The sequence below is a fragment of the Podarcis tiliguerta genome (genome assembly GCF_965153285.1).
Source record: "Podarcis tiliguerta genome assembly, chromosome: 2".
Classification (NCBI taxonomy): Eukaryota; Metazoa; Chordata; class Lepidosauria; order Squamata; family Lacertidae; genus Podarcis; species Podarcis tiliguerta.
The window spans coordinates 75,525,585-75,535,437 of NC_139535.1; the positions used below are offsets into that span (position 1 = coordinate 75,525,585).

Sequence of the window (9,853 nt, forward strand, 5' to 3'; positions counted from 1 at the left end):
CTGTATTAAAAGTAAATGGAAACTACATTGTACTCAAGTAATAAATGTCAACTCTTTTTGTAAGAAGATACCCTAGTTCCTGATCTTGGCTTCCATCTTTTTTCCCTCTCTAGATCTGCCAAAAGATCAGCAGTTTTGTGCTGTCCAAGCTGCTGTTCTTCTGCTTCCAGATGAAAACCGAGAAGCTTTGAAAACACTGCTATTCTTTCTCAGAGATGTAGTGGCTTTTGTGGAGGAAAACCAGATGACTCCAACCAACATTGCTGTTTGTCTAGCACCATCCTTGTTTCACCTTAATACCCTGAGGAGAGAGAGTTCCTCATCGTCTAGGTATTTTTGCGTGAATAATACTTGCTTGCTGATGAGCAGTGAAGGAAAATACATTGTACAAGCGTAAAGGTGCTTCAAATCAGGTCACCTTTTTATATGGCATAAGCGCAGTATTGCCTTTTTACTTGCTTACAACGGTCATTTCTTTCAAGTGTAGGTTTCTTTTAGCCAATTTGTGCTGCTTTAGCTGAGTTCAGGCACAAATCATAGGTCTGTGAGGGTTGGAATGCACCTTATTTCAGATGTTAACAACTGTTAATGGCTGTTAATTGAATATGGCTGTACTTTTTAATCATGGTGTGATTAAAAAAAAAGAGTTAGCACTGCCAGAATGGACAGTAGATAGAGAAAATACCCCCTGTACTGTTTGGATATTTGGTGAGTAGCTGCCTAAGGATAGCTAAAGGATTTTATATCAGCCTGTTAATATTTAAAAATCATAGTAGTGCTGATTGTTAGGGAACAAAAATAAGTAGATCAAGAATGGGAAACCTGTGGTCCTCAAGGTGTTGGTGGAATTCAACTCCCATCAGCCCCAGACAGCCTGGTTAATGGCCAGGAATGATGGGAACTTCAGTTGCCTCAATATTTGGAGGACCACAGGTCTCCCCCCCCCCCCAGTAGTTTGAAAGCTTTTTCTCTGAGAAAAAAATCATTTCCTGACAATAGTTAGTGTATGTTGATCTGCTCCATTTAAACGTTAGTTTCTTGCAGAGGGGTGAGTGGGTGGGGTTTTGCTTATGGCTATTCCAGACATTCTTACTCTGGAGGACCTTTTAGCTTTATTATACTCATCAAGTTAACCAGTGATAAGCACTACACTGTCTTTCTCTGAATGTATGTACTTTCCTAAGATGCTGTTACTATATTACCTCATAAGTATAGCAGCGCTTCAGTGTAGCTTCATGCCATACGTGGCTTGATAACGCAATAACACAGTGGTCCTGGGCCGATTACTTCCTGGGCCAGTATGCTCCCACCTTTTAAAAGAGGTAGCGCAGGGGTGGGAAGTAGCGACATAACTGGCTGCTCCCACAAGAGATCTGTGACCAGAGTAGTGGGGGAAGCAAACCCATGGTGAAGTAACAGCACAAAACGGGATATTGGACTGCATCCCTCAGGGCTATACATCCAACATAACATTTCTGTAGAGGCAACCAGAAAAAGGTGGCAGACTTTTAAAAAATAATAATAATATGGGGGTAGCTTTGGAACAGCCTGAAAAGACCAGGGTGGTTTAGCAGAGACATACAGCTCAAAGAGGCTTTCAAGAAGTGAATGAATCTCAGTTTACTGATCCCCATATATACCTAAAGTGTAACTTTTTCATCTCTGCTACAGTGAGATGTAGACGTTGCCTCTGCATTTGGGGAGCTTGCCTATCTCCACATGCAGCAATCCCCACAGTCATTTAGAAAGTTGACTGGGAGTCAGGTTTAAAATCGTAGAAAAATAGTACTGTGGGTACAGAAAGTTGCATCAGTACCATCACTGTACCAGAGGCCTGTTCATGATGAAATGCATATGCAGTCATACCTCAGGTTAAAGTCACTTCAGGTTAAATCTTTTCAGGTTGCGTCCCATGGTGACCCGAAAGTAACAGAACAGGTTACTTCCAGGTTTCACCGCTTGCGCATGCACAGACGCTCAAAATGCCGTCACGCGCATGCACAGAAGCGGTGAATCGCAACCTGTGCACGAGCAGACGCAGGTTGCATTCTGCTCAGGATGCGAACGGGGCTCCGGAACGGATCCCGTTCGCATCCAGAGGTACCACTGTACTAACTAATAGGAAAAACTATATTTGAGCAAGAAGCGTTCTTTAGATTGTGTGAGCTGAATGTCTGTGGCAGGTTAATGCCATTAAGAGTGCAAATTCTGTTTCATGAGTGGGGGTGGGAAGCTTGAAAAAGTATCTGCATGTTTTAGGATGATAGCTCAATCTTTGAGAGAGGTGAAGAGAGGTAAAGCATGTGAAGAATGTGCTTTTAAGAAGAGTACGCATCCCAGATGCGTATCAGGCTATAAAACAAGTCCTGTGATGCTCAGCATTCCCCAGAGAGAGAGAGAGAGGAATCCAGAACTGAGATGATGACAGCATTGTCAGTCATAAGAGAATGAACACATAATCACAGCCAAGAATGTGTCAGAAGAATTGATTGCAAAATAAAATGCTAAATTCTTAATTCCAGGTGAAGAAACTTATATTTTGGAAGTTTAGAACTTTTAGAGGAGGAGGCCTCTACCATCAGACTTTCATTTGAGCTCTGTACTACAGCAGGAGCAGCTATCTTAAGAAAAGAGGGAGTGCTTGTCTTTTCTCCCCCTCCCCACCCCACCTCGTTGTTTTAACAGCAAGGTTGCTTTGAACGGGAAATTTGGATAATAAATTTGCTAATATTTTACTTTCAGTGTTGGGACTTCAAAAGGACCTAATCTAACAGCTTCGGCTTCAAGGATTAAAGTCAAGCATCTTTATCTAACAGCCTCTTTTTAAAAACCATTCACAAAGAATTTTCCAAGATAAAGCTATTAGAGATGAATGCCAGGCTCTTGGCAATCCTAATCTTGGCATGATGCCACAAATAAGCTTAAAATATGAATTAATGCTCTTTGGCAAAGCATTTGGAGCTCTTAAATAATGTGATTGGCTTTCCCTTAGACTTTCTGGGCCAGCCTTTAATTAAACACATCTAATGATAATAGGCAAATCAATGAGAGCTTTGTGTGCGCCTTTGAATGAAATGTACCTGACCAGGATTGGTTAAAGCATACTCACTTAATAGGACTCATTACAATTAAAAAGTCTATTTTTAAAATATATTTTATTAACTTTTCCAACATGAATAATAAGCACAGAACAGAGAGTAAACTGTAGCTCATGCATTTCAAAAGAAATAATCACATCCAGTAACAAGAAAATATATAGTAACAGTGGTTATAGTAATGGTGGTTACAATTGAATAAGAGGTCCAACTGGATACCAAGAGAGTCTGTCCAAAACAATGTGTGTACATTGGTGGTGAAGGTTTCTTGCTCATAATTATGACTGGTGAAGACTACCTTATACTAGAGGGCTGTCACTGTTTAGATTGACAACAAAGCATGCCACAGAACCAGGAGCAGTTATTTTACATTTCTATCCCTCCCATTCACCTGCAGTCTGAACTGATAGTGCCCTTACCAGCTACATTGTGTGATTTGAATAAGCAGCCCTTTGTATTCTTCTCCTTAGGTCCAGCCAGAGGAAGCACAGTACAGGAAAACCCGACCAGAGAGACCTGAGTGAGAACCTGGCTGCAACTCAAGGCCTGGCCCATATGATAATGGAGTGCAACAGACTCTTTCAGGTAAGTTGCTTTCTTCAGGAAGAATCGCTGCTTAACTTCATTGGCATCCTCCATCCCTCATGCTGTTTAGAAACTTGTGTAGGGAATACTTTGTTGGTTTGAAATCAGAAGAGCAGCCTTTTCATTGTTGGCAATAATGAAAAGCAGATGTTGGACCAACTCTTAATTGGTATTCATTAGTACCAGACACCTATGCTCTTTTGCTCCAGGAAGTATACCTCTCTAAATAAGCAAAATTTACTTTCTCTTAGTTCCTTGATAGCAAGGGAACAGTTTGCATTTTTATTTTGAGCTAGCTCAATATAAAGGTTGATTCAAAGGACTATGAAGCATATAATTAATGCTATATATATCAAATCACTATATTAAAAAAAGCTGAACCCTGAGCTTCATGCATCTCTGCTAGTGGTGATTTCGATATGTGTAAATGCCACCCAGGGTACAGTTGGGCTTTGGGCTGAGGAACCTATAGCCCTCCAGATGATGCAGGACTCTGTGTCCTGACCATAAGCCATGTTGGTTTAACCTGAAGAGAGATTTCAACAACAGTTGGGGATTCTACATCTGTACGCTAGTAACTTGTGGTGGCAGGAAAAACAGGGAATGAACATGCACAACATCCAGTTTTGTTGGCTGTGTAAATAAGCCTTCAAGATAGCAATCCTCCTATTACTATTTAATTATTCATTCAATTTATATACTGCTCAGTACATTGGTACCTCGGGTTAAGTACTTAATTCGTTCCAGAGGTCCGTTCTTAACATGAAACTGTTCTTAACCTGAAGCACCACTTTAGCTAATGGGGCCTCCTGCTGCTGCCGCGCCGCCTGAGAACGATTTCTGTTCTCATCCTGAAGCAAAGTTCTTAACCTGAGGTACTATCTCTGGGTTAGCGGAGTCTGTAACCTGAAGCGTATGTAACCCGAGGTACAACTGTATTAAAATAAATAAACCTCTAAGCAGTTTACAACTATATTGGCAGGATTACTGAGGACATAAGGCAGTGTCACTACAACGGTTCAATTGTAGGCCATCACTTGGAGCTGAACAGATAACTGTTCCAAGCTGAACAGGTAACTGTTCCAGGAGCACTTGTCTTTTGTACTTTACGGAGTAGCATCAGCTCACCTTCATGGGGTTTGATGCTTTCCAACATTTCCTCCAAAATCTCAAAATCCAGTGACTCATTGAATTTCTTGATGGCTAGAAACACCGGCACCACACTAGTTTCATCTCCAGAATCCACTTGTTCCTCTTCATCTTCATGTTCACTACTTTCATCCTGTTCTTCATCAGACTCCTAATCTTCTCATTTGTACTGTCACCATCACCTTCCTCCTCCTTCACATGGTCTTTGATTCATTGTATGAGAGTTCAGAGCCAGAATAGGTTAATAGTGGAGATGTTTAATTTAGTATGTTATAAATTTCTAAGCACAGTTGAAAGCAAGTGCCTGGCTATTTTGATTCTTTGATTTGTTACTTTCCGCCACCCTTGGTTTCTTCTTGGCTTATGCTAAATATGGCCTCAGAAATGCCTTATGGTGTGGACGTGACTCAGCCTGTCCTTTTTTGAGGGGCAGCACCCATGTAAAGCCTGAAACCAACAGAATGCCACTTTCTACGTTGATCTAAAAAGTTGTTAATGATGAGGGAGCAGTGTGTTTTCCAGTCTCTTGTTTGAGCACAGCATGACCTTGGTTATGCCCATTTAGTCCTGACTTGTAGACCCACTGGAATCTCTTCTTCCTGCATTACGTTGTTTGCATCTTGTGTGTGGGAGTTTGACCTGCTTAGCATGAGGCCAGAGCTGGGAAGGGTGAAGAATGTGTGGCATTTGGGCCTTCTGACCACTCCTCTTGGCAGCACTTGAGCAGATATGAACTAGTGCCAAGATGCCCTTCCACTCTGGCATTGAAATTACTTGTTGGAAAGGCCTGGTGCACAGGGCTTTCGTGCATGAGGCGGGAGAGTGGCTTTTAATCAATTGAGATGTTCCAGTCATTCTTGCTTCCTCCCTTGTCTTTGACCTTGTTTTATGGCATGAAGTGTGTGGGAAAGGGATAAAAAAAAAGCAGAAAAGCAAGAAGGGGAGGGTGGGGAGGAAACTGCAGAGAAAAGAGGATGGGAGGGAGAGGCCACTGACTATTTGTGCAGCCTGCTGGGCCAAAATTAGACTCAATAGTTCAGGCTAAACACTTGTTAGCACGAACTTTTTCTGCTTTGGCACAGGGAGCTGGCAGTGAGAGTGCAAAGGTTGATATACTATTTGTTCAGCCTCAGTTTTTTGGAGAACAGCAGCTTAGGTTCCTTCAAATAAATGTGTATGTGTGGTTCCCACACACTGAGTACTCAAAAATCCTTTCCTCCCTTTTTGTCTTAAGTCATGTGTTTGTTTGATTCATACATAACTGTAGAAGCACCATACTGTAGCATTCAGCATCAAAAAACCACATTCCCACTCTGCTTGCGCCTTGATGGGTGACTGTGTGACAATTGTGTGTATACTGTTCTTGAGCTCCTTTACAGGAAGCCTGGGATACATGTGTAATAAATACAGTGGAATATATTGGGATATCCATTTCTTACGACCTATGCTTCCTAGCAACTAATTTCTAGTATTATTCTGCAGATTCCTGACTACTGTTTGGATCACAGTTATGAAAATTTACATGATCAAACTATCTCCAGTGAAGTAGATCCACACCAAACCTCGTTAGCAAAGCACTGTAACACAGTGGTCTCCCTGGAGCGCTCCATGCAGGACTTGCTCCGAGATGCCAAAGAAAAATTCAAGAACTGGGTTGCTTGCTCCACCTTAGAAGGAGTGGATTCTGCATATAAAAAGGTAATTTTGGCATGAAAACGTTGATGAGGCTCAAAGTAAATGAGATTTAAAATGGCATTAATACATGTGTATTCTGTGAAAATCAGCAGTTAACAGTATCTTATCCCATTTGCAAATAACCTCCCTCTGAGATTAATTTGAAAAGGTATGGCATGGAGCACAAAAGCACTGAAATGCAACCATAGTACTGTTTCCCAAACTGGAAAATTTATTATTCTTTTGAATATGTGGATAGTCACTTTAGGTGCTGTGATGTGACATCCATAGCTAGCAGGACCAGAGGTCAGAGGTGATGGGAGTTGCAGTCCCCAAACAGCTGCAGACCCAAGTTTGGGAAACCATGCCTTAATGGATTTGAGGGACCATGTTGACTCCATTTCCAGGGGTTCTACAGCCATTGGATCCCAGGCTAGGCTGCTTTTGGCAGACTCAAATCATTTCCTAATGGATTAACTGTCTTCTAAGGTGGATGATAACTACTTGGTCCGGGTATGGAAAGCTTCAGCTGAAATTGATGCTGCCCCTAAAGTGGTTCTATATCGGATACTGATGGAACAGCACCTATGGAACCCAAGCCTTCAAGAAACAAGAGTCCTAGAAATCTTAGATGATGAAACAGACATTTACCACTATGCAACAGAGAGCATGTCTCCACTTCCTCCAAGAGAATATGTGGTTCTAAGGTAAGGAATCTACAATATTCCTGTCTCTGCCAACTGCTATAATTATGAGATGAGCTGCAGCAGAGGGAATGCCTTGACTTAACTTTAGTTAAATATTATTTTTATACATACAGCTGAAAACCTTGATCATGTGCAGAGCCTGAAAGTTGATGTAAATGAGCTGTTACAGTTGATAGCATGGTTTCAGTTCATAAGCATAATGGCATATTGATAGCCAATGAGATGATTGATTTGACCTTTTGTTTCCAGGACTTGGCGGACTGATCCTCAAAGCAGCACATGCATATTAGCAGCTACCTCAATAGACTGTGAAGGAGTTACCATGACGGGGATCTTGGGTCAGGTCCTACTTTGTCAGTATCTTATAGAAGTAGTCGGGACTCAGAAATCCAAAGTCACACATGTCTGTCGAACAGATACCAGGTATCTATATTTCTTTTATTTTTCTTTAGAGTGGCGTGACATAATAGATTAGGTCCAAATGCAATGAAGGTCAAGGGCTTGCTAGAGGTATAAGATTCAATTATGAAAAACTGGCATTCTGTTTGTGAATTGCCTGGCTGCTTGTTATACGTCACTGCACGAATTGTTTTGCCCACTGCTACAGCTGTTTCTTCAGATGTACAGAAATGTGATAGAAGCTTTGATTGCAGTCCTTTTAGTTAATAATGATTAAGTGCTTCTTTCATGGCCGCATGTGATTTAGAAAAGTAATTTCAGGCAACCTCCTCATAAATCTGCATAAAGATTGAACAATTTTCAGAAGCAGTGCTTCAAGTGTGTTGTAAACATGCAGTCAATACAGTGGTACCTCAGGATGCAAATGGGATCCGTTCCAGAGTCCCGTTCGCATCCTGAGTAGAGCGTAAGCCACGACTGTGCGGGTTGCGATTCGCCGCTTCCATGCATGCGTGTGACGTCATTTTGAGCGCATGCGCAAGCGGTGAAACCCAGAAGTAATGCGCTCCATTACTTCCAGGTTGCTGCAGAGTGCAACCGGAAAATACTTAACCTGAAGCTACTTCAACCCGAGGTATGACTGTAGTTTTATAGCACTGGTGGTGGAGGAGGAATGCCTAAAATGAAGGGTGGATTTAAGTGTTGCACTAATAGCATTTCTGCTTGCCAGATGGAACAATCTGTACTCTCCTCCCCCTGTGCACTGTTCTGTGGGTTCCCCAGAGAGACTTTGGGGGAGACATGGGGTGGAAAGCCTTGTTGGAAAGCACAGTTAGCTCAACCTGGCCCAATAGTCGGGAAGAGAAATCGTTTAAGACTTAAGTTTTTTTTAACAGGCTGTTTCATTTATTGGCAGGGGCCGCACAACTGAATGGTACAACAGGGCTTTTGGTCACATGTGTGCTGCAGAACTGGTAAGGATTAGAGAGTCCTTTAAAACTTCATCATACTGAGAGCAAGCCAAAGATGACATGGTGCTTTTGGAAGTTAAATCAAATGTGTGGTGCCCAAAGCTGAAGTTTACCAGACTTCATTATTGTAATTGAAGCATACTAGAACTGTTAAGACATTTTTATGCATTTTATAAAGTTACTGCTTTTTTATTAAAAAATTCTACTGAGAAAATTAAGTTGTTCAATATTACCTATCAAAATAAGTTATTGAAAAATGAACATCTTGATGTTCTAATAATGTGTAAATGTGAGATTTTATTTCCCCCCAGATGCTTTATAAGCTAAAAATGTGAGAACAAATGTGTAATACTTTAGCAGTGCTATCTGACTAAAGAGAACTCCGCACCTGTGATGTCTTTTTCTGTTTTTAGCATTCTAAACTATTAGGAATATAATGATCATATAGGAAGCTATGCTGTATTTATTGGTTACAGACATTTGTACTTTTTACAGTGAAGAAACAATAAGAAAAAGGACATCTTTTTTCAGTGGAACTGTGTGTTCCAGCACCTCTGAGCTGCGCCCCGGAAGTGGGTGGGGGTGAGAAACTTGACCTGCACCTTTTATGGGCTCCAGAAAATTGCAGGAGGCCTTTGGGGAGGGTCTTCAGCCTAACAGCTGGCATGGGGAAGCCACTTAGGTGGGGGCCTTGTTAAACTGCTCCACTGAGGTGCAGGCAGCTGCACCCCTCAGCGGAACAGTTTAAAGAAGGCGCCCACCTCTGCCTCAGCTGCCTTTGCACAGGCAGGCAGTTGGGACACGTCTTGCTCCTGGGAGGAAGAGGCGGCCTGCCTGTCGCCTGTGTGAAAGCAGTTGAGGCAGCCCCGCCAACAGAGCAGCCTCTGGCTTGTGAAGAGACATATTTTGAACTTCAGTTTGCAGTACACCGCTGTTTTGGAAATGGAAAAAAGGGTTGTGGGGGTGGGAGGGAAAAGATAATATATTGATACTACTGGTACTTCCAGAATATATGATACTTTTAAGTCTGTACATTCATTGCATTTCCTAAAATACTGTAATTTAGTGTCAATTGTGTTTATAAGGCTCAGACAATATACCTTTAATAAAAAGGTTAAGCACTCAATGACTGCTTTGTTCACTAAGGGTTATTAACCATTGTGACATTTGTAGACTACAGCAGTGGGAGAAATCACATTGCCCCCTGCTTCTTGTGACTCTAGACTTTGCAGGCAAGGACAAAATGATCGTTTGTTTTACCAAAAACTGGCAT

General features: G+C 41.7%; 1 protein-coding gene across 7 annotated transcripts in view; it reads left to right on the plus strand.

Moving 5' to 3' along the window:
* Nucleotides 1-9,706, plus strand: part of LOC310672963 (rho GTPase-activating protein 7-like) — an 88,298-nt gene extending 78,592 nt beyond the window's left edge. For all 7 annotated transcript variants that reach the window (XM_083430724.1, XM_083430721.1, XM_083430722.1 and 4 more), the window contains 6 exons: nt 114-330; nt 3,566-3,680; nt 6,312-6,527; nt 6,993-7,210; nt 7,460-7,633; nt 8,526-9,706. In XM_083430724.1, coding sequence (XP_083286850.1) covers nt 114-330; nt 3,566-3,680; nt 6,312-6,527; nt 6,993-7,210; nt 7,460-7,633; nt 8,526-8,622 — 1,037 coding nt within the window. In that variant the 3' untranslated portion in view covers nt 8,623-9,706. The remainder of the gene's footprint in view (nt 1-113; nt 331-3,565; nt 3,681-6,311; nt 6,528-6,992; nt 7,211-7,459; nt 7,634-8,525) is intronic.
* Nucleotides 9,707-9,853: the final 147 nt, after the last annotated feature.